This window comes from Pelophylax lessonae, assembly GCF_965119305.1.
Source record: "Pelophylax lessonae genome assembly, chromosome: 1".
Taxonomy (NCBI): domain Eukaryota; kingdom Metazoa; phylum Chordata; class Amphibia; order Anura; family Ranidae; genus Pelophylax; species Pelophylax lessonae.
Genome location: NC_138768.1, coordinates 219,972,466 through 219,998,796, shown reverse-complemented (window position 1 = coordinate 219,998,796; position 26,331 = coordinate 219,972,466). Strand labels below are relative to the sequence as shown.

Below are 26,331 nucleotides of genomic sequence, written 5' to 3'. Positions count from 1 at the left end.
TATGTGTTTTGTTGCGCTATAAACCTGCTGCAAATGTACCAAAAAGCAAGGTAAAAAAATGCACCACGCTCCATTTAAAAGAGTTCTGAAGCGTCTTTGGAGTGCCTGGTATGTGTAGGGAGGTCAATTCAAGTGAATTGCTTTCCCTGTGCGCGATGAGCAGAAAAGCTCCACAATACCACCCAAAAGAACATGTACACTGATGTGAATGAGACCTGACAGCTGAGTGTCTCCATCCACTCCCTCCTATGTGCATGTATATGTATAAAAGTGTCCATACCCTATACAATCGGAATGTACAATTTCCTTTAGATTTGTCAAACCAGGAGGGCTCTTGCACCACATCAGGGGTGTCCAATCAGTGGGCTGCATGCTGCTCCAGGGAGTTTGACATGTGGCCTAGGCCTGTCTGGAGGGATGCTGGGGAAGCCGGGCAAACACATGCTTGGAGAGATGCCGGGGATGCTGTGCAAACATAGTTAATGGGTGAAGGATTTGAATTTGAGGCCAGTGCAGGATGTGTGTGCTTATGAGGTCACCTGATAAACTTCTTCCTGTGTCTTACTGGTTTCTCTGTCCCAAATATACTGTATCAGGAAGTCTCGGAAGCTTTCTAAGAAATACAGTAAGGACTAAGGTAAGGCCTTGTTCTCAAAATGTACATGCAGAAAAATAAGTTTCCTAGGATTTTGAGAACAAGGCCTTACCTTAGCCCTGACTGTATTTATTAGAAAGCTTCTGAGACTTCCTGATATGGTATATTTGGGACAGAAAAACCAGTAAGCTCCGGGGAACCCGCAGTCCACATAAGAAAAAGGTCCTGTGCATCTTTGGCTCCATTTCAGGTCTGAATTCAGGCTGAAATTTGGACAGGATTCCCACCTGAAAAGGTGAACGGACACACACTGGACCCCCTGCTGTGACCCCCGGCCGCACCAGTGTGAACAAAGCCTTAGGCCTTTTTCACATGATTGGACCGATCAGTTCCACCTGTCCTCTTATTAGGTGAACCTGATCAGGCCACCCAATGTCCTCTAGGGGGAGGTGGATGTTAGCGGACCTGTGTTTGCTGACAACCGCCTGACATCTGACCCGACAAAATTCGATGAAAAACAGACTTATGGTGATACATTCGCCATCTGTCCAGCCGGTTAGATTGGATGGCAATTAGATGAAATTGGACATGCAGTCCGTTTCCATCTGACTGCCCCATAGAGGAGTGTGGGCTCCGTTCTTGTCCTCTCTGCATAGCGGAGCGGAAAGGACCGGTCATCCGCCTGCTCAGCGGAGAGATCCCCTGCTGAGCAGGCGGACACTGCTCGGACGGATCCGCCCCATGTGAAAGAAGCCTAAAGGTTACAAATGATTTGACACTAGTAAATTCGGAGTCTTTGAACAAAGAGTAGTATGAAAAGCAGACAGTTTGGTAGAAAGAACTTGCGTTAGTTCAGCATAGAATTAGCATTCTTCTAATCAATTAGCCTTTAGTGTCCGGTTCTATTACCAGCTCATCTATAAATCTTTAATATTAAGAGGGTGTTTTTCCACCAGTTTTAAAAGTTGATATATTAGATCCTCAGAAAATACTGTGTCTTGTGGCTACTACTAACACTGTGTCATAATTGTCCTTTACGTACAATGAAACCCATTGCAAAGCCTGCCCACTACAAATAAATTCTGGTCTATTTTCTGGTTAGACAGGACTGTAAATATCTACATGTAATGCACTTTTGAGCACTCCTTGATGTCACTTTACTAAGTGGAGGAGGATTTAATCTGTCTTCCTGATAAAATAAAATATACTATATATTTATATTGGTTCACTGATGGCACTAAATCTGACTGGCTGGCAAACAGCAATCATTCTAGCTACCCAGACTTACAACAAATTATACAGCAAAAAATAGTTAACAGAAAAAAAAAAAAGATTGAGAGGTTTGAATATATACATACAGCATATAATGCTTTGATTTCTTTTATTTCAGCTTTAGAGTTTTATCATGATTACAAATTTCATACTCAAATTCTATTGAGTTTCCCGAATTGGGAACATAAAACTGAATATGCATTTTTATAACTCTTGTAAAATATGACAGAGATACGGGAGTTACAGCTAATCATCTACCTTGATACTTTTACTGGCTAAACTTTAAATATTTCCAGCCAAATAAAAATTGGTGTCTAACATGTTTTATCATATTTGAGTTTACAGTTTGCTGGACTGATTTTAAAATGGTCTGCTTTTACTATATTAATGTAATTGGACACAGCTTTGAAGTTCTGTATTTATGATTCAGTCTGTATATTTGCTCTTTATATGTAGTTTTATAATTTTTCAATTATTATAGCCAAAATGTGACCATGTCAATAAGATTATTGCTCATTCTTGGCAATATAAACAATACATCATTAAACAAGCTGAAGCTGTGTTTAGCCTCAAAAATCTAATCACGTGTAATAAAAAACCCATTTTTAAAGAAATCTCTGTACATGATTGAATGCTGAAAGTGAACACAGTTTTAACTTTATGCAGTAAGCTAGGAAAACATTTATTATGCAGTAAGTTAGGTAAACATTTACTATGCAAACTAAGTATTGTTTACTACTTTAGGAAACCAACCCTATGGCATCCTATCAACTTAAAGCTCCAATGTTGAATCCCCCTACCTCTATACAGCTTGTGTGTTTAACCTTGCAGGCTAACATTGGCTTTCTTTAATGAAATCCTAGCATGGTTTAGAATGCTAGGCATTGTGGTTTTGTATTTTGGGGCACTACTAGGATTGTGAAGAATTCTTGGGCACCCTGATTGAGCACTGATGCAGCAAAGAGTCTTAAAGTGGTATGGTTCAATAAAACCTAAGCCTATTTGCTTTATATAAAATCCTTTTTTACTGTGCCACAAGCAATAATTCCACAGACCTATAAAACTCAGCACATGGTTTTTAAAATTCTTTTACGTATGCTGTTCTCTCAATTTTTACAATTCCATTACAGTTGCTCAACACTGTGAAGAATTTAGACAGAATATGGATATAACTAACACCTTTTCTGAGAACTTCATACCTAAAATAACAGACATACTTATTCATTCATCACTAGTTATATGTATCTGCCTTTAGCATTACAACTTGGAAAACGTTTTTCTATTTTTCTGTACTTATTGCATCTCATTTTCATGAAGGTCAAGATACTGTATATTGTTGGCACTTCTATATGAACCATAACCATTTGTAAGTGTAAGATTTATGACTTTTTTTTTTTTTAAAAAAAAGGAAAATAAAATAAAAAAACATGATCTACTTACCTGCTCTGTGAAAAGGTTTTGCACAGAGTGGCCCCAAACCTCATCTGGTGTCCCCCGCCGGCACTCTCCTCTCCTCTATTCTATGTGGTAGAACAACCGTTGGTCTTTACAACCACTTTAAATTAGTTAGAATAAATGTAATTTTAATTAGACTGCATCAGGTGTTTTTAACACACGGCACAGGTGCCGGAAGTATGTAATGCACTGAGCTTAGGAGAAAGGACTGCAAAATGCACAGGACAGAAGTGCAAAAGCAAGTAAAACAGAGGTGTTGTATCGCTCCAGGTAAAGGTCTCCACTGCTATGAAGCAAATTAGGTGCCAGCCTTGGTCCAGAGCCAAAAAATGTAAACTGATGAATAAAAAGATGGCGGCACTTCCAGCATAAAATAAATATTTTATTTAAAATCTATTAAAACACAGACATGACATGACATGCAGCCAGTTCAAATGTTCTGTTGAAATTTTGAGCTGGCTGTATGTTGTCATGTTCTGGTTTTTAATGGATTTTCAATAAAAATAATTATTTTATGCTGGAAGTGCCGCCACCTTTTTCTTCATCAGAAGTGCAAAAGCGCCCAAAGCACAGGGGACAGGAATATGTAAGGCACAGAAGGCAGGAGCCAGGAGTATAAAACACACAAAGTGAGTAAGGAGTAAGTAATGCCCAGAGTTAAGGTGTCAGTATTACAAGACTCAGGGGTATTAAAGCACAGTGCAGAAGTATCAGAAGTCAGAAGTATGTAACATATAAAGTGCAGGGGGCCAGGAGTGCATAATAGAGAGTGCAGGGTCAGGAAAATATAAAACACAGGGTGCATTGATTCGGAGCAGAAACCCCCAGCTCCCTAATCCAATACCCCCCCAGGAAAACATAATAAAGTAAAATATCACCCAGCACAAATTTGCTCTTCTCTGACAGTTTTCCATCTTGGAACTGCCTTGCATCTGTTGATGAATGCCCCAGGTCCTGACACCACAACCTACCTATTTTTATTTTTTTTTCTTTAATTTGCGTACTTCAGGAAGCTGTAGGCCCACCCATCATACCTGTTGCACAGAGAAAGGAAAGAGTTTGCAGAACTTCACTCAGCTCTGTGATATAGGTCGGATCCCAACAATACCCATTCTAACATACGGAGTAACACACACAATATCACGTGGAGTAACACACACACTAACACGCCAACCTTCATCCCCATGTACCCCAGTTTCCACATGTCTTGTTAAAGTCAGTTTTGCCACTACTTATGCACCATAAGCCCATAAACTTCTCAGTCTTCTTACTGCAGCTGCCTCTACTACTGCCTGCCTGGAGCCTGTTTCTGTGTGTAAAGAAAATATACCTGTCACGGTTCATGGAATTAAATTGTAGGTAGAGTTGTGCAGGTGAGGTGGCAGTACATTCCTTCCTGTGGCCAGTGACTGCATTTACTCGGCACTAAATGGTTAGGATTTGCACTGGGAGTAGGCAAGAAGAGTATCAAATGTAGCACAGAGCCAAGAAGGCATTTCGGGGCACTTTCATTAGCTCTGTGCTACAGGTCTGAGGGGCAGTAGGTGGGATAGAAGCTGACTGCTGCTGAGACACACAAATTTGCAACAAAAAAAAAGTGGGTGATGTGGCTTTGACCTAGTGCTTACACCAACAGATATAGGGGAATGTGCTACGAGTGTCCAGTGCTAACTGTGTCGTTTGGCAGGATCTTCTTAAGCAAACTGACCTTGGTATTTGAAATTAAAAGGGTGCCTTTCCCAGACTGCATGTTCAGATCTTTACATAGTTTGATAGGATTAAGATCAGGGTTCATAAAAGGCCTCTTCATATTAATCCAAAGTTTTGTTCTTGACATTCTTGGATGCTTTTGTCTGTATGTTTTTGGATGATTATACTGTTGGAGAACCCGCCATGACTTTTGACTGAGACATTGTGCCCTGCAAAGACTTAGGGCACCCCATGCAGTAAAACAGCCCCAAAACATAATCAAGCCTATTCCATGCTTCACAGTAGATACAGTGTTATTTTTCTTTGAAACCTTCATTACTTTATCTGTGAACATAGAACTGATGTGACTTGCCAGAAAGCTTTGGTTTGCTTTTTTGTGTTTTTCTTTCAACAGTGGAGTCCTCTTAGTTTTTCTTCCTATTGACACTACCCTTCTGTTTTTTCTAGGGTTCATTTTCCTTTTGCTAGCACTCCCATACACACCCATGACTTAAAACTTCTTAAAACTATTTGCAACTGTAGTTACAGGAACATCAAGTTGGGCATCTTTGCCCCGCTGGTCTGTAATTTTCAATAATTTTCAATATTCTCCTCAGACAGCTCTTTTCCTTGCTTTGTTCAGTGTAGTGCACACAATGGGGTTGATTTATTAACCACTTAAGCCCCGGAAGATTTTATCCCCTTCCTGACTGGGCCCTATTTTGCGATTCGGCACTGCGTGACTTTAACAGACAATTGCGCAGTCGTGCGATGCTGTACCTAAACGAATTAGATGTCCTTTTTTTCCCACAAATAGAGCTTTCTTTTGGTGGTATTTGATCAGCTGTGTGATTTTTTTTGATCATGCGCTATAAACAAAAAAAGAACGACAATTTTTCAAAAATAACAATATTTTTCACATTTTTTTAAATGAAATTCCCCCAAAAAAATGTAAAAATCAAAATTTTTTAATATTTTTGGGCAATTTGTTTTCTGCTACATATGTTTGGTAAAAAAAATCACAATAAGCGTATTTTGATTTGTTTGTGCAAAAGTTATTGGGTTTATTAACTAAGGGAAAGATTTTTGTAATTTTTGTTTTATAATGGCGGCGATCTGCGATTTTTTTTTTTATTTTTTTTTGCGGGACTGTGACATTGCGGCGGACAGAACGGACCCTTGACTGACATTTTTGACACTTTTGGGGGTACCAGTGACATTACTACAGTAATCAGTGCTATACATATGCACTGTTACTGTAAAAATTACACTGGCAGGGAAGGGGTTAACTTTATTGGAGAAGGAGGGGTTAAGTGTGTCCCTAGGGGCGTGTTTCTAACTGTGCAGGGATGTGGCTTTACATGTGGCTTTACATGTAACAGCAGAGATCTATGGTCCTACATAGCAGGACCATTAGATCTCTGCTGTTACACAGGGAAGAATGACAGGCGGCTTTGTTTACACTAGCTGTCTGCCTTTCTCCCTTCACAGCGGATGATCGCGAGTGACCGGCGGACATTGGGTCCGCCGGTCACTCGCGCGGAGGTGTCCGTGAACGAGCGGGGGCGGGAGCACGCCTCTGGCTGCACGCGCTCGCCCCCTATTGGCTCACAGGCTAGTGACGTAACGGTACGTCACTTTGCCTGGCCGGGGCTGACCGCCGCAGTATATGTACTTGCGGCGGTCGGCAAGCGGTTAAAGGGAAATACTGTAGACAGTTCAATTTGCAAGGAAAGTTGCACTTTGCAATGGAATTTGATCACAAGGAAAAAAACAAAACCATATTTTTGCTTGCACATGATTGGATGATGAATGTCAGCAGAGTTTCACTTCATTTACTAAGCTCTGAAGAAAATGTTATTTTAAAGTGCAGCTTCCCTTGCAAAGTGAACAGTCTATTTACATTTAGTAAAATAACTCCACTGACATCAAACAGCAGAGTAACTACTATTTTCCATTAAAGGGTAACTTTAACCATAACAACATGGTAAAAAATATTGTACTTTAGCAAGGAACATAAATTCCACATTAATAACAATGCTATCAAAAACAGTCTGTGCTGTAAACTGCCACCAGTACTGTTCTTGTTTCTTCTTGCCAGAAGCTGCCATTCTTCTGAAGCCCAGAGCCCTGAGCAACAGTAAATCTTTAGCCTGTTAGCAGATCGGCCTCTAGTGGCTCTGATTTTTTGCTTAGTTCCCAGAATAGAGAACAACCGAGCATGTGCAGAGCAGGATGAGACCGTGCATTACTGGATTTAAAACCGTATATATGACGTAGGCTCTTTACCATGTGACCAGCTGTGTCCAATTAAAGCTGGTCACATAGTAAATAGGAAGAGCCGTGTCCAATTAAAGCTGGTCACATAGTAAATAGGAAGAGCTAGTAGAGTAGAGGAGAGCCGATCTGCGGCTCTCCTGACAGGGGGGGGGGGGGTCTGTGCTGGTAATCGGAGCATTGATTACCAGTGCAGACCCTTGGGGGGGTGCCACTAGAGCCACCAGGGATGGCAATCGGGGCTCAGGGAGCCTGCCAGTGGTGCCCTCCCCATCAGTGCTGCCCACCATTTCCATCTATCAATGCCGCCCACAGTGCCCATTATTGCCCACCAGTGCCGCCTGTCAGTGCTAATCAGTGCTCATCAGTGCCACCTATCAGCGCCCATCAGTGTCCATCAATGCCACCTATCAGTGCCCATCAATGCTGCTTATCAGTGCTACCTATCAGTGCCACATATCAGTGCCCATCATTGCTGCATATCAGTGCAGTCTATCAGTGCCCATCAGTGCTGCATATTAGTGCCACCCCATCAGTTCCTCCTCATCAGTGCAAGTCAGCGTGGCCTTATCAGTGCTCATCAGTGCAGGAAAAAACATATCTATTTACAAAATTTTATAACATAAATTTTTATTTGTGTAGCAAAAAAGAAAAAAACTTGCGGTGATCAAATACCACCAAAGGAAATCTCTGTCTGTGGGGAAAAAAATGACATAAATTTGGTTTGGGTACAGTGTTGCACGACCGCTAAATTGTCATTTAAAATGGGCAGGAAGGGGGTGTAAGTGCCCTGTATTGAAGTGGTTAAACAGGTTGTAAAGTCAGAAGGTTTTTTTATCTTAACGCATTCAATGCATTTAGATAAAAAGTGGCCTGTGTGCAGCAGCCCTTCTCAGCCCCCCTAATACTTACCTGAGGTCCTTCTAGTTCCAGTGATGTTGTAGAAGTGTCTTGGCTGTCCAGGACTCCCCTCCTCATTGGCTGAGACAGCAGGACGACACCATTGGTTCCTGCTACTGTCAGTCAAAGTCAGGCAGCCAATGTGATCAGAAAGGGGTCAGGGCAGGGTCACAGCTCCATGTCTGAATGGACACACTTAGCTGTGACTTGGCTCGGTGCCCCCATAGCACGCTGCTTGCTGTGGGGGCACCCAATAAGAGGGAGGGGCCAGGAGAACAGAAGATGGACCCGAGAAGGGGAGGATCAGGGCCACTCTGTGCAAATCCACTGCAACAGAGCAGGTAAGTGTCGGTTCACACTGATCCGACACGACTTCGGGCGACTAATGCCGTCGCCCGTGCACCGTGACTTCGGCTCAGGTTGCAACGACTTCACATAATGGAAGTCAATTCAAGTCGCTCCGACTTTGCAAAAAAAGGTGCAGGAACCTTTTTCTAAGTCAGAGCGACTTGAGTCGCTTCTATTAGAACGGGAACCATTGCACAGCATGGACCACTACTTGTCAGGCGACCAAGTCGCCTGACAAGTCGGAACAGTGTGAACCAGCACTAAGTATAACATGTTTGTTATTTTTAAAGAAAACAAGACTTTACAATCACGTTATGGTCTATCTAATGATAGGGATAGCCAAATGATTAGATAGATTGGGTACAGTTAGGGTGTTGTGGCCAGAGAGCCCAGCAGCAAAAACATTTTATAAATGCAGCACACCGCTGCATGCAGCAGGAGGACTGCAGTGCTGGTGTATTGCCCACTACGGTAATTGTGGCTTGGGGTACCATTAAAAAAAAATGGCCTGCAACATGCAACATTTTTCACTTCTCAATGCATTGCAGCAATAGATAAAATAATGCAAATTTTACCTTGTTTCACCACAATGCACAAACATAAATTCAGCCTTTTGATTTTTATCTTAGTAATTAATTGCTGTGAGTTACCCATTCAGGAGGGATAATCTGGTGTTGATATGGCACAGGTGAAAATGTCTACTTGTTTTTAAGGCCTACAATATATCTGTGGTATTATCATTATACTGTATATCATGATGTGGTATTATTATCAAGTAGTTATTTTCAAGTATTTACAAGTGGTATTATCACATACTATAGCAGGTGATGATGCCATTTGAAATGTGTGCTGTAACTGTTACTGTTCATACAAATCAATAGAATTGTGCGTCTCTTCTAAACAGACCTTCTACTCTCATCCCCTTCTATTTTTCTTTTGGATTCATGAACAAATATCAGAGGTGAGCAGAAAAGTAAAGACAAAGTTAACAAAAATCATTATTATGCTTTGCTGTTGCCTCTTGCTATCCTACACCGAGGGATTGGCCTAGTACCTAAATGACATATACTGTACAAGGTCTAAAGGAATTTTTCTCTTTTGATTTAAAATAACCTTTAAGAAATAAAAGCATATTTGATGAAACCCTTGTCTAGAATATATTTTCTGCATTAACCAAGCTTCTTTTATGTTTGCAGTAAAACAAATTCCATTATACTTAACACCAATACAGCTGTTAAACCACATATGAAGTAGAGATTATATCTAATTTATGTAAAATGAATAAGTTAGCCTGTGATTAAATGCCAATCTGTTTTAACAGAAAATGTCATTGCTTGAATCACATCAATGGTACCATATGACATTCTGCATTTCTCCTCTATTACACTAACTCACTGTTCTCACTGACTTCCCACAGGAATATCCATTGGCAGTGCTTGCAGGAACAGTCTGTCACTGTGCTTTCCCCACAACTTATTTCACACTTCACGAGCGGGAAGACGAGCAACTGTGTGCTCAGAAATGTACTGGAGAGGAATTTGAGAGCTGTGGCACACTGGATTACTTCATAGTATATCAAACTCAAGTACAAGGTAGGACTGCAGACACACTCCAGTAAATCATCTCAAATGTAATGATCTAATGTCATGATTATACTTGATGACTGAATTGGCTGTGGCACATTACAGCAGCACACCTTTGTAAAGCATATCTTGTGATAATAAGTTGTACAAAAATGTCCATTTTTATCTTTTAACCACTTAAGCCCCGGAAGATTTTACCCCCTTCCTGACCAGGGGATATTTTGCGATTCGGCACTGTGTGACTTTAACGGACAATTGCGTGGTCGTGCGACGCTGTACCTAAACAAATTTGACGTTCTTTTTTTCCCCACAAACAGAGCTTTCTTTTGGTGGTATTTGATAACCTGTGCGATTTTTTTATCATGCGCTATAAACAAAAAAAAGCGACAATTTTGCAAAAATAACAATATTTTTCACATTTTTTTATATGAAATTCCCCAAAAAAAATGTAAAAATCTAAATTTTTTAACATTTTAGGCCAATTTTTTTTACCATATGTTTGGTAAAAAAAATCGCAAAAAGCGTATTTCGATTGGTTTGCGCAAAAGTTATTGCATTTACTAACAAAGGGAAAGATTTTTGTCATTTTTGTTGTTTTTTTTTTAACGCGTAATGGCGGCGATCTGCGATTTTTTTTTTTTGCGGGACTGCAACATTGCGGCAGACAGATCGGACCCTTGACTGACATTTTTGACACTTTTGGGGTTACCAGTGACATTACTACAGTAATCAGTGCTATACATATGCACTGTTACTGTAAAAATTACACTGGCAGTGAAGAAGTTAACTTTTTTGGAGAGGGAGGGGTTAAGTGTGTCCCTAGGGGCGTGTTTCTAACTGTGATTGGCTGTGGCTACATGTGTAAGAACAGTAATCAACGGTCCTACATAGTGGAACCGTTTGATCACCATTCTTACACAGGGAAGAATGACAGGCGGCTTTGTTTACATTAGCCGCCTGCCTTTCTCCCGGTGTAACGGAAGATCGCGAGTGCCCGGAGGACATCAGGTAACCGGGCACACACGCGGGGGGGTCTGTGACCGCGCGGGAGCGCACCTCCGGCGGCGCGCACTCGCTCCCAAAACCCTTACAGGCTAGCGACATAGTACTACGTCGCTTTGCCTGTGAGGGGCTGCCCGCCGCAGTAAATAATCGTGCGGCGGTCGGCAAGTGGTTAAGTGCAATCGTTTAACTTCATGGTTTGTCCACAGCCTGTGTACTTCTGCGAAATTCCAATTAGGCATGTGGAACCTGTATCAAGATGTGGAGAAGGATCAAAATTATTCTGTAGGGCAATTTTCTTTCATCATCCTGACACACGGACTGGCTGGGCAGACTCTGCATCTAAAGCAGGAATCCTCAAACTATGGCCCCCAGCTGTTGCAGGAACTAAACATCCCATGAGGCATTGTAAAGCTCTGACATTCACAGGCATGACTAGGCATGATGGGATTTGTAGTTCCAAACTGGAGGGCCATAGTTTGAAGACCCCTTAGCTAAAGGATTAAATATATATATATCAGAGTAATGGCAATCTGCTAAGGGTGGCAAGACAGCATTAGCTCAGTGACTTAAAATGCACTTATTCTATAAAGTGCATGCATAGCCAGGAGTTTTTGTTAGAGTACGAAAGGGTTAAAATCTTTATCAGTATAATTTTTCAGTCTGTTGGGTTCATTTAACATCCTGTCCAGGAGACACATCGGGGCAGAAGAGGAAATCTCTCCAAAGCAAGGGGGTTCCCCTGTTAGACAGTTCTCATCGGAACAAGTGAATTCTAGGACCAATAAAGAGGGTGCATCTACTCAGACAACAAAAAAATTCTTCCCCATTCCATTTTAAACTAACAAAATAAAGTGGCTATACACAGATTTAAAATTGAAGCAGAAATTTAGATGAAGGGCAGTAATATGTAGAATGAACATTAAATGCTATTGATTTGGCGTAAGGTGCCGGAGCTGCATAGGGATCTCATGACCTCGGAAGAGAGAGAATACAGGCTCCTGGAATTCATATCCAAATGGTGATTCATTGCATTCAGGTCACCAACCTGATAAATATACCGTATCTCACAAAAGTGAGTACACCCCTCGCATTTTTGTAAATATTTTATTATATCTTTATGTGACAACAGTGAAGAAATTATACTTTGCTACAATGTTAAGTAGTGAGTGTACAGCTTGTATAACAGTGTAAGTTTGCTATCCCCTCAAAATAACTCACAACCATTAATGTCTAAACCTCTGGCAACAAAAGCGAGTACACCCTAAGTGAAAATGTCCAACTTGGGCCCAATTAGCCATTTTCCCTCTCCGGTGTCATGTGACTCATTAGTGTTACAAGTTCTCAGGTGTGAATGGGGAGCAGGTGTGTTAAATTTGGTGTCATCGCTCTCACTCATACTGATCACTGGAAGTTCGACATGGTACCTCATGGAAAATAACTCTCTGAGGATCTGAATAAAAGAATTGTTGCTCTACATAAAGATGGCCTAGGATATAAGAAGATTGCCAAGACCATACAGCGGTTTAACAGGACAGGTTCTACTCAGGACGGGCCTTGCCATGGTCGACCAAGTAAGATGAGTGCACGTGCTCAGCGCCATATTCAGAGGTTGTCTTTGGGAAATAGAGGCATGAGTGCTGCCAGCATTGCTGCAGAGGTTTAGGGGGTCAGCCTGTCAGTGCTCAGAGCATACGCCACATACTGCTTCAAGTTGGTCTGCATGGCTGTCGTCCCAGAAGGAAGCCTCTTCTAAAGATGATGCACAAGAAAGCCCACAAACAGTTTGCTGAAGACAAGAAGGCGAAGGACATGGATTACTGGAACCATGTTCTGTGGTCTGATGAGACCAAGATAAACTTATTTGGTTCAGATGGTGTCAAGCATGTGTGGCAGCAACCAGATGAGGAGCACAAAGACAAGTGTGTCTTTCCTACAGTCAAGTATGGGGGTGGGGTGTGTCATGGTCTGGGGATGTATGAGTGCTGACAGCACTGGGGAGCTACAGTTCATTGAGGGAACCATGAATGCCAACATGTACTGTGACATACTGAGGCAGAGCATGATCCCCTCCCTTCGGAGACTGGGCCACAGGGCAGTATTCCAACATAACAACCCCCCAAACACACCTCCAAGACAAACCACTGCCTTGCTAAAAAAGCTGAGGGTAAAGGTGATGGACTAGAAAAACAAGTCTCCAGACCTAAACCCTACTGAGCATCTGTGGAGCATCCTCAAACAGAAGGTGGAGGAGTGCAAGGTCTCCAACATCCATCAGCTCCGTGATGTTGTCATGGAGGAGTGGAAGAGGACTCCAGTGGCAACCTGTGAAGCTCTGGTGGACTCCATGCCCAAGAGGGTTAAGGCAGTGCTGGAAAACAATGGTGGCCACACAATATTTTGACACTTTGGGCCCAATTTGGACATTTTAGGGATGTACTCACTTTTATTGACAGCAGTTTAGACATTAATGGGTGTGTGTTGAGTTATTTTAAGACAACAGCAAATTTACACTGTTATACAAGCTGTACACTCTGTACTTTACATTGTAGCAAAGTGTAATTTCTTCAGTGTTGTCACTGTGGTGTCAAAATATTAACAAAAATGTGAGGGGTGTACTCACTTTTGTGAGATACTTTACATATCCACATATTAAGAGATGCTGTGCATCCCCTCAGGTGATTCTTTTTTTTTTTTCTTTTTTTGTTTAGCCTCTATGCATATAGTTAGGAATGAACATTGCAACTCTAATTTTGTGAAGACAGTGCTGCCAATGGTCATTAGGTGTAACACCTGTAAAGGAGGGGCTAAAACTACAGAAAGCACCTGGGCAAATTTATGACCCAGCAATCACATGATGAAAGATCTATATTATGAGAACTAGATATTACTCAGCAAGTGTGAAATTTATGGCTGACACAGACTACCATTACATTCCTTAGATATCCAAGTGGATGAGACCCTTGCAAGAAATGTAAATACAATCATCATTTGTATTTTCTTTTGAATACAGACAAACATTTTACATATTTGATGGTAGTTACACTGCTTGCATTGCACAGGTGTAATCAATGCTAGGACAAGATCCCCCCCCCCCCCCACAATTTTTTTCCTTAGCATTACATGATCTAAAACAAAAGTTACACTATTTTATATATCGTATAAATGGCAAAAATAAACTCAGGAAAAAGAATTAAGGAGTTTATACAAATAAAATTAGGGTAAAGTCAATATGTATCAGTTTTTAGGGTTAGGAAAACTAATTAGAGCTAATTTCATATTTTATTCCGTGATATATCCATTTCATAAAGGAACTAGAGTCATATTTCTGATACAAAGCTTTTTTTTTTTCCAGTTTGGCCCTACAAACACGAATGAATGTAAATTTAAAAAGTTTAGAGAATAATCTAATAGAGTATAATGTCATTTACTATAGCATTTTATACTTCTGTAGGGAATGTTAAGCAATAAAGCTAAAACTACTGATCAGTTAGATTCTGTGCCTGTGTTGCCAGTTGTAGATTTTTCCGTTTTGAAAAGTGGTATGTTCTAACCCAGAAGAAAACAACAATGTTTGTGCTCTTGGTTATACGTTATTCCAGTTGCTTGTTTGAAACCTAATATTCCTTGTTTAGTTATTGACTTACTTTTTTTTTTTTTTTAAGTTTAATCCAGTCTTGAACACCTTAGAAATGACATGTATGAAATCCAATCTTAGTAATACAGTATAAAACCAAGCTGAACTTTTTATCTGAAAAAATCTGTTCTTTTTATGAAACATTTATTTTTGGTTATGTAACTGTTACATTTTTCACTTGCATGGATGGCCTGATAGTTGTAAAACTGAAAGGTACTATATTTTTTTTATCATGTTTTCCAGATAATCGATGTATGGACCGAAGATTTTTATCCACTCGTGCTAAACAGCTTATAGCCTTGGCAAGTTTTCCTGGTGCAGGGAATACTTGGGCCCGGCATCTCATTGAACTAGCTACTGGCTTCTATACTGGTAGTTATTACTTTGATGGCTCCTTGTATAATAAAGGTGGGTTGATGTGTAAATGTACGGATGTTCTTCAGTTGGCCTCACTTTGAATCACTTTGCCCATGCCCAATGATTTAGATGAGAGCAAAACCTGTATTGCCTAAACTGTTGGTACTTACAAATTTAAATTTAGGTGTGATATAAACCTTTCCTTATTTGTGTGAAGTTATCTATATTCTGGACCAATTTTGTATTCTGATACTGCAGTTTAGTGTAATAGCTGGCACAATTCATATTTATTAATATTCACAAAGCTTACAAAGCGCATGCGTTTACAGGAAAATCTCACTTTATATATTCATTTTTACACACTATATTTATTTATAATTGTCACCTACTACTCCATTTTATTTATTTATTTATCTATTGCCACTATTGTCTGGCACTCCACTGTTTAAATACCTTATTATTAGGCAGCGCCACTCCCCCTACCCCCCACTTTACCATTTTATATAGTCTTCTGACTATATTATAAGGAGGCTGCAGCCTAGCAATACCCAACACTTATTTATATCCAATATTCCATAAGCGCGGAGCTCACCACTCTCATCACTTTATTCTCCGCTTTCTTTAAAGGATAAGTGTAGGATAGCAGTTACATATACAATTGAAATACATACAGTATGTGTGTGAACCTACCAAAGATTTTCCCTTCAGTCCATTTACTAATGTAGTAATAAAAAATTGTTACTCCTGCGCTGCCCCTCCCAGATAAACTGCAAAAGTAAATGCGTCTGTGGGACAGCTGCTACCACCCTAAAGTGTCCTCCCACACTATTTAACCATAAAAATAAAAGAAAATGTTAGTAGTGCCCTGCCACTTTAAAAAAGTACCATACCAATAAAATGTGCATTGCATAAAAAAAAAACGATGTGTGTGTATGTATATATCTATACATATCTACATATATATATCTATATATATATATATATATACAAATCATATATACAGATCAAACAATTATAAGATGTACTTTTTCTATAAATGAACTGAATAAATAAGCTCATATGATCAGACAATTTGTGTTTTGTGCTTATTTATGTCATGAAACCAAAACCTTATAGTATTTAAGAAAAGTCAACAGTAATCTAATGATCACTCCATAAAATATAGTGCATAAATCTTTAGTGATAGCAGTTTATATAATGTTGTGCTTCGGTGCCAACACTCCAACGCACCACCATAAAATATCCACCATTAAGTGCAATGCTTGCTCAACCTTGATTCTTGACCTGCAATAATTTTAGGTAAAACAAAAAGCTTGATTGTATAATATTTTGCGGATCCACCTTCTAGCTATTAGTGCCCACTTCATGTGCGTGGTCCCTTAAAGCAGTGGTCCTCAACCCTGGTCCTCAGGGCCAACTAAAAGGCCAGGTTTGCAAGATAAATGAAATACATCCCAGGTGATATAATTTGCTGCTCAGTGATTTCAGTACTCTAGTCTGCATCTCCCCAAGGTAATACTTAAAATCTGGCCTGTTAGTGGGCCCTGAGGACCGGAGTTGAGGACCCCTGCCTTAAAGGGACTGAACCTTGTTGCCTCCAATTGCAAATTTTACCTAAACATAAAATAGATACCATCCTGGACTATTAACATTGTAAATGTCATCTGCACCAGTTGATGTTACTGTCATATTCTCAGTTCTCCAGTATGATGTACAAGATGTAAAACTCAAAGTTTCTTTAAAAAAAATAAGCAATAATAAAATAGAGCTACTCTCATCGTTCAACACCTTGTAACATTTACAGCCATTTTATTTTTAAAAAATAAAACATGCAATACAATAATAAAACATAATTAGGCAGTGTAACTGTAAACTGACAGTCTCTCACCACACTTCCAGTTTTGTGTCCAAACTGGAAGTGAAGGCATCAGCCTCACCCGATGTGCTGCGTCACGGGTCATGACAAAAGCAAGAAAGGACTGCTGCCCTCAAATCAAGCACAAATAAATATCAAATTAAAAAGACCTCAATAACATCATACAAGTGACAAAAACCTGAAGGGGCAGCTAGTAGTAAGCCACTTGTTGCTCATACAGAAAGAATAGTCCTAACACGAGGGACGGGGACAAGAGACACACAAGCCAATGTAGCACAACCACTGCAATTTATCACGGTACAAAATAGCACAGTTTAGCACAGTGTAGCAGTGTAGCACAATCTCTCCTTATACACTGTACAGATTGTCAGCTCTTCCAATAGTTTATGCACATAGACTATATGGCTGCCTTTTACAGTGAGAGGGCTGACTTATTTGATTCTCCCCATTATTTGCCCTTTTAAGGCCCCTTTCACTCATGCGGACCATTTTGTCTGTTTTTCATCCATCCGTTGATGAAGGAAAAATGGACATCAATGCATCTCTATGGAAAACTGGATGTAAATGGATATACATTTACATCCGCTTCCATCAACATCCGTTTTTTTTTTTTTTTTTTGAATGGATCAAAGGCCTTTTTTTCTTCTGTAAAAAAACTTATTGGGTGAAAAAAGGATGTAAACAAACAGTCTGTTTTTGCATGAAAAAAATTCTCCAGAACTCAAGTGGTTAAAGACTCTAGCTGGCAGAGCTAAAAAACTGATGTAAAAACAGATTGTCTGAGGAAGGGAGCTTGACTCCCGAAACACGCTAACGGTTCTATCTTCAAGGACATGTTCCAGTTCATGTGTGATGGATTCTTGTAACACGATTTTAACTATCTTCATGTCTGTGAGTATGCATTTGGCATTTTATTAAAATGTTATAAACCGTGACCACGGGTAATGCACTAGGTGTTTGCGCCTCCTTTTTCTTTTCTTTAAAAACAGATGTAAACTTAATTTGTTTTTTCTTTGAAACAAATGTGACTGAACTGACCAAACGAATGATGTGTGAAAGGGGCCTAAGTTTGATGACCATTGTTCAACGGGCCTCCAGTGCACTATAATTTTTTAAAAGTTCAGGCATAGGATAATTTCACATAATTTTATCTACAAATGCAAATCTGAATTCTGCTGATCCACAGCAAAACCATGGTTGGCAAGAATTCAAACCTGTTTTCTATTCATGAGAGACTATTGCCTTTTCATCACATACTAGCAAGCCTTTGAGTGTCTTCACTATGTTCTCCGGCCTGTCTCTGAAATCTGGGCTTTAACACATTTCCACACTTTTCCTACCCTTTTAGCAATGTTTTGACACTATGTAGCGTTACTCCCCTGTTGCGTTAACTTTTATTTAGATATTTGTGGCTCTCCGTGTGGTGGGTCTATGAAATCCACTGGCCTACAATATTGGCAAAAGAAGGCCTACTCTGCTTTACTGATTTCCCCATGCACTTCTGAAATCACCATTTTTTTCTTAGGCCCCATGTAATAAGTAAACGTCTTCCTGGTTCCCATTTGCCAATATGGGGTGTAATTTTACTTTTTGCAAATGGCACCTGCCAAAATAGCGGTTAATACTGTAAACTCTTTGGCTGAATTTGTTTTAGGAATATAGTACTTTAAGCACATTTTAACCACTTGCCGAGCAGCCGCCATAGTTTTACTGCGGCAGGTCTGTTCTGTCCCGTGAAAGGACGTACCTGTACGTTTCTTTGCAGAACAACTAGCAGGGACGCGCACGCTCATTCGCCACAGGGGAAGCTGATCAGTGGGGTCAGCGGCCACGATTGCCGCTGGGCACCCACAATCTTTCCCTGTGGAGACAGAACGGTGGTCTGCCATTGTAAACACGGCAGACCGCTGTTCTGTCAGATATGAACACAGGGATCCGGTGTTCCTCTTATTTAGGAACACAGGTCTCTGTGTTCATGCAGCAAGCATCCAACCCCCCGAGTTAGAAAGCACCCTCTAGGGACACATTTAACCTTTTAATTGCCCCTGGTTGTTAACCCTTACCCTACCAGTGTCATTAGTACAGTAACCGTGTATATTTTTAGCACTGATTACTGTAGTAATGTTATTGGTCCCACTTAAAGTTTTAAAAATGTCAGGTGTCCGATCTGTCCGCTGCAATGTCAGTCCCGCTAAAAATCGCTGATCGCCACCATTACTGGTAAAAAAAAAAAAAAATAATAAAAATGACATAAATCTTTCCCCTAGTTTGTAGAAGCGGTAGATTTTGCACAAACCAATTAAAATGCACTTATTGGGATGTTTTTTTTTTTTTACCAAAAATATGTAGCAGAATACAACTTGGCCTAAAATGAAAAAATTATTCTTTTTTTTTTTTAATTGGGAATGTTACGGTATATAGCAGAAAGTAAAAACTATTGTTTTTTTTTCAGAATTGTTTCTCTTTTTTTGTTTATAGCGCAAAAAATAGAAATCACACAGGTGATCGAATACCACCAAAAGAAAGCTCCATTTGTGAGGAAAAAAAGGACATTGTTTTAGGGCATGGAGTCATATGACCGCGCATCAGTCAGTAATGCAGTGCCATATTGCAAAAAATGGCCTGGTCATTAAGGGGGTAAAACCTTTCAGTCCAGAAGTGGTTAAAGAAAGACAACCTAGGTCAGGCAGAGCTGTGCTGATAGGATTCCCCTGCAATCAGAAGAGTATACAGAACAAGTCCTACTCTACGATATTTACCTGCAATCTTCCCTAGAATCTTTAGACTTGATTATCCCTATTCATTTAGAGCCATTTCCTCCTTCCTCCATCCCACAATGATTTTATGATTTGAAAGATTTTTTATGTACTTTTCAAATGTCAAGCAGCATTCGATGTGTGCTCCAGCTTTTTTTGCTCATTTGACTAGGCAACAATGTATCTAGGCAACTATTAGATTAGCCACTACGCTTGTCTGCAGCCTGGCATAACTCAGAAAAACAAATTACACATCCATAATTGATGTAATACAGCTACTTACATCTTATGTTCCCCCGGCTAGACTCGTTTGCTTAACCACTTCAGCTCTCCTACCTGTATACCCTTTATGGACCAGAGCAATTTTTATTTTTTTAATATGGGCCTGTTTCTTTGTTTAGTGATAACTTTGTCATCACCTAGAATAACAAAGCAATGCAATTTTCTTTTATTGGCGGTTCACATTAGTGCGTTTACAGAGATTGCATGTAATTCGGAGCGCACTGCTCCTAAATTACATGCGATCTCTGTGCGGTGCAAATTCAGCTATACAGTTTGTATGGCTGAATTCGCACTGCAATCGCACTAAAAGATGCACAGGACCCTTTTTTTTGGTCTGCAGCAGAATCGGATCACATGGTGGCTCACATTAGTGTGATCCGATTCTGTGCGAACTTACAGATCACACTTCGATATGCGATCTTATCTGGGGGTGTCGTTAACTTTTAATTGACACCCGCAGCGTATCGCAGATGGCAGTGTGAACTGCCAGGGGTGTGGATGCGATGCGGGAACACGCTGTATATTCGCAGTGTTCCCGCATCGCACAAATGTGAACCAGCACTTAGGGGGGGAAGAGGACTAGGCCTTTTGCCAATACTGTTTTGTGAAAATGATTTAATGTTCCATAAAATCTTCAAACAAAAACATATAAAAATGGAAACCTGAAAAAGCTTTTTTTCTGTTTTGACCACTGTAGGTTTTTAAAAATGTAGTTTTACTGTAAATAAATAGTATATATTTTACAATATGATTTGTCCAATTTAAGGTTACACTGAAATAATTTTTGAGGGACACCGTAAGGTTTTCTTCTTTTTTTTTTACTAATTTTCTTGTTGCGTGACAAAAAACAAATCAAAGGGAAATGAAAAAAATATTAATAGTGAAAATTAGAAATAAAAAAAGTAAGCAGACAACTAATAGACAAGGGGATATGGGGAAGAAGGAATAAATTAGAACGAATAAGGGATAATTAAGGGTTAATACATATTAACAGTTATATATATTGTCATATAATTGCCTTAAAAATCCCATTCAAAGAGGAGATATTTATCAATTAGCTTACCAATCATTAGATGTGGTGGCTGCATTCGTTTTGTTTTTTTTTAGGCTTTTTAACCTTGTGATCCGGCCAGTAATGCACCAGCTATATTAAAAAAGAATAGCGCGCAAATGCAAAAGAAATAACTACCAAATCTGAAGACAATCCATAAATAAAAATGGGGGTTTGGTCCCACCATATGGCCATATCGTGCTCAAGCCCACTACTGCGTCAAAGTACCCCATTATCAGTGGGTCCTACACTATCCATGAAAAAGAGATGAATCCAGCCTAACCCTTGGAGATAATACTCCTTGCTGGGAAGGATGTGCAAATGCACTACAGGGGACTCCTACTATATCCACTAGATGGTGGACACTGATTGAGTACAGGTGTGTGTGGGGGGGTGGGGAAGGGTTGCTCAACCTCGATAGTCTGGTCAGACCGAATACATAATAAACAGGCAAAAAATTTGGGGGAGCATACCCATGTATTTCTAAAGCTGCTGCAGCTATGAACCAAAAGACATGTATATTAAAAAAGAATAGCGCGCAAATGCAAAAGAAATAACTACCAAATCTGAAGACAATCCATAAATAAAAATGGGGGTTTGGTCCCACCATATGGCCATATCGTGCTCAAGCCCACTACTGCGTCAAAGTACCCCATTATCAGTGGGTCCTACACTATCCATGAAAAAGAGATGAATCCAGCCTAACCCTTGGAGATAATACTCCTTGCTGGGAAGGATGTGCAAATGCACTACAGGGGACTCCTACTATATCCACTAGATGGTGGACACTGATTGAGTACAGGTGTGTGTGGGGGGGTGGGGAAGGGTTGCTCAACCTCGATAGTCGATTCAGCTATACACTGAATGAATGAGAGACGTACTTGGAAAGCAGCATTGTCGGTCTGGGGGAAGGGGAGTATTATATGCACTAACAGATTTAGACACTGACAAACTGAAGCTGAACCCCTGCTAACACTTTTTAAGCAGTTACAGCAACATTTTTCCTCCTTTTTGGGATAAGGTTTTACATAAATAAAAGCTAATCAATGTGTCACCCATGTCAGTGGTAAATGGTTTGTCTCAACCTTTTAACTGCTACATTTGCAGGATAGTCTGTTCTGTTGAAAAACAGTAGACTAAAGCCCCGTACACACGCACTGATTGTCAGCCGAACGATCGGCCGTCTTTTGTCCGGTGCTGTCCTGTCGGTTGAAAAGTGCTAAAGACTGCACACGAATTTTGTCGGCCAACAACAGCCGACTGCAGAAGTGATGTCATGTGATGGTTAACTTTCCGTGTGTTTTTCCTTCTCTGAGCATGCCCAGTCTTGCTCATCTGACTTTTGTCGGCCAAAATCTGTACTGACTGACGAACAATCGACCGTTCTGGTGACGGCCAACAAAAATTTTATAGCCTGCACACCAGATTTTGTTCGGCCAAAAAGTCGCAGTCGGTTGTGGGAATCATACTAACAAGCCGACAATCGGCCGATCGGACGTTGGCCGAAAATGTACGGCCAACAATCGGTGCGTGTGTACGGGGCTTTAATGACTGGATTATAAGGTGAAAATGAAAGAAAGCCTAAAAAAGAAAGCTTATGCAGCCATCAAATCTTAGAATTAGTAAGTTGCAATATAACTAATGTTTGCTTTTTGGCTTTATTTCTGCTTTAATTACACTTTCCAATTATCTGCAAGTGTTATTTACATAAATGTAAATGAATTTTGACAGTCTTTCTTGCTGTGTTAAAAAAAAAAAATGGAGAAGTTCACCTTTTTAATAAAAATAATAAAATAAATGCACATTTTTTGCAGAGCATTGCACCCATGGTCAACAGATCGCAGGTGCAATGTTGGGCTCCTGTAGACTTTCAAGATTGCTGTCTGCCTGTACCTCCGATATGGGCAGGCAGTTACTTGGGAGCAAGAAGCTCAATGAACTAGGAGAGTGCTTACCAGTACCTTCACAGTTCATTGAGAAACACAAGCCATCAGCCACAATGGATGACGGTACTTGTAGTCTATTCATGAATGGCGTGGCCTTGTCGGCAGAATCCCTAGCAGCCAGGCTGTTTTCAGAATCCCCTACCCGCTGTCACAGGGAGGGGCAGAGAGGGGGTGCATGTTGAACATGCTACATGATACACCCTAAATATGGGTGTAACATGTTCAGAAAGGTGAACTTAGCCTTCTAATGGATATGTAGAAAATTTGTTAAAAAATATTAGGCACATGGAAAAAATTATATAGAACAGGAGTTAGGAAAACAAAAATGTTTTTTATATAGAACAGGAGTTAGGAAAACAAATTTTTTTTTAAGGTGAACAGGCTCAATAGGTGTTAACCATTCATGAGACGGGGATATCCAGGAACAGTTAAAGCAGGTTTAGCCATCACTATTATTCAGTAGGGCATTAAACACAATTTAATTCAGGAGGGTTTTGTACAACAAGGCCATAGCATGAAACCAGCAAAATGTCAGTTCCTAACTAACATGATGTTGCCTAATGGGTTCTCCAACAAAGACTGGGAGTACCTTTTTTTTAGTGGACTGTCAGAATTCAACCATTTCACACAGCATCAGGCTCAGAGAGAGCCTTCCGCATCGGTCATTTCACACACAAAAAGACTCATAGACAGCTGAGACTAATGAGGTTTGGCTAACCAGTATGATGTGGACCTAGAGTTTGAGGCTTTATCCCACAAAAAATGCTAAAAGCCTCCAGGCTTAGTAACCAGACCAGAGCTTATTAAAGTGTAACTCCATGTGGGAAAGTGAGTCCAATGGGAGTGGTTTCTTAACCACTTTACAACCGGAGGATTTTGCTGTCTTACGCCTGGGCCACTTTTTGCGATTCGGCACTGTGCGAATTTAACTGACAATTGTGCGGTCATGCAACGCCGTAGCCAAACGAAATTTACGTCCTTTTTTCCCCCCGTAAATAGAGCTTTCTTTTGGTGGTATTTGATCACATGTGCGATTTTTACTTTTTGCGCTATAAACAAAAAAAGTGCGTAAATTTTGAAAAAATAACAATATTTTTCACATTTTTTTATATGAAATTCTCCCCCAAAAAAATGTAAAAATCTAAATTTTTTAAAATTTTTGGCCAATTTGTTTTTTGCTACCTATGTTTGGTAAAAAAAATCACAATAAGCGTATTTTGATTGGTTTGCACAAAAGTTATTGCATTTACTAACTAAGGGAAAGATTTCTGTCATTTTTGGTGTTTTTTTTTTTTAACGAGTAATGGCGGCGATCTGCGATTTTTTTTTTTTGTGAGACTGCGACATTGCGGCAGACAGATTGGACCCTTGACTGACATTTTTGACACTTTTGGGGGTACCAGTGACATTACTACAGTAATCAGTGCTATACATATGCACTGTTACTGTAAAAATGACACTGGCAGGGAAGGGTTAATTTTATTGGAGAGGGAGGGGTTAATGTATGCCTGGTGCTTACTGACATGTGTGGGGGGCGGTGACTGAGTGACACAAGGACAGATCGCAGGTTCAGCTATGCTGAAACCTGCAATCTGACCCTGCCTGTCACTTAGGAGATCCGCCCGCTTTGTTTACACAAGCGGGCGGATCCCCAGACTCGATTCCCCGACGATCGGGGAAGAGCAGCGGCGATCGCCGCTGCTCCTCCCCTGGCCCGACTCCCGCTGTGACTGAATACAGTGGGAGCGAGCCAACGGCGGCGCATGGCGACGTAGGTCTACGTCGCCAGACGATAACGAACCACTTTGCCGCAGTAGAGCTCTAGTGAGCAGACGGCAAATGGTTAATTATCAATCAGCTGCTTACCCTGCAGGGCTCTAATAAGGAAAGCTGCTGGGCCTCCATTCCTTTAGACATGATTTCCTATTGGAAGTATCTCACCAAAAATTATATTTTTGTTGCAGGGGATGCCTGAAATATGACTTGTATCTTAGGGCAGACTTCTGGGAAAATTGGTGAGCCAATCACACCTGCCAGAAATTATGTTTCTGGAGGGCATTCACACAGAACCCCTCTAGGTAGCCATATTGCATTGCATTTTTTTATAAAATTACAGACATACAGATTGAAAAGGAAAGGTAATTTTTAATATTCAATTACAATATGACTTGTGTCACAATTGTATATTGTATATTATTTTTTCTTTATTTGCTATTTTTTTCCCCCCACAAAAGTGAGTTACCCTTTCACACCTATATGTGTGTATATGTGTATGTATGTATATATATATATATATATATATATATATATATATATATATATGTATATATACCCCTATACAGAAGTTCAGATGTCATGCCTGCCTCCAAAGACGTCCAAAAAATGCCCAATAAACGCCTGCAACAAAAACGCCCAGGTGTGAAAGGAGCAGAGCCCCATCCCTGCACTACTGAAATTCTAAGAAAATTATCTTTTTTTTCTGGCGGTCACCCTGACATGGAAGAGTTCGGTCACCCTGGCATAGCAGAGTCAGTTCACCCTAAACTACGATCACCCTGACACTTAACACTTTCCCTACAGAAACTAGATTATTGAATCTAACTGTAGTGGTATATAGTACCCTAACTACACTGCATATCCCTTTCCTCACACTAATAATTGCAAAATGACACTGGAGCAGCAGAAATGCTTCCACTCTATTCCACAGCCTCTGTAATACAGTGCTAGAGATTTGGCGGGGCTATGTTATATACTGAGAGACGTATGGGGGCGTATTCACTCCTGATTGGCCTCGGGCCCCCCTAGTCACTCCAATCTTCTTTTACTGATGTTTCTGGGCCAATCACGGGCTTTTAGAGCCCAGTTCCTGTCCCATTGCATTTTGGGCGGTTCTGGTGGCCGAATTCCAAACTTTTACCGCAAGAAGTTCGGAATTCGGCCAAATTTCGAACAGCCAATGTTCGGGTCGAACTGATGGTCGACCCGAACCGTTCGTTCATCCCTAATGGCCATACAGGACAATAGATACAAGATCAGGTCCCGCTGGTACAGAACTCCAGCTCTTATCAATAAATTTTCACCTTCAGTGCCAAAGGTATGCTGGAGGTGTGATTCGGAGGTGGGGACTTTACTACACATCTGGTGGGGGTGTGACAAGATTAAACCTTTTTGGACAATGGTCCATGATACCATAGCAGAAATCCCCACATACACACTCGACTTTACACCTGAACAATATCTTTTACACCATACTTCCTTATCAAAGAAACATTACAAGCGTTCTTTAGACATGCACTTGGTCAATG

At 40.4% G+C, this 26,331-nt stretch overlaps 1 protein-coding gene across 2 annotated transcripts in view; it reads left to right on the top strand.

The window, feature by feature from the left end:
* Window positions 1–26,331, top strand: part of WSCD2 (WSC domain containing 2) — a 465,279-nt gene that overhangs the window by 357,203 nt on the left and 81,745 nt on the right. For both annotated transcript variants that reach the window (XM_082264348.1, XM_082264347.1), the window contains exons 6-7: window positions 9,954–10,128; window positions 15,002–15,166. In XM_082264348.1, coding sequence (XP_082120474.1) covers window positions 9,954–10,128; window positions 15,002–15,166 — 340 coding nt within the window. The remainder of the gene's footprint in view (window positions 1–9,953; window positions 10,129–15,001; window positions 15,167–26,331) is intronic.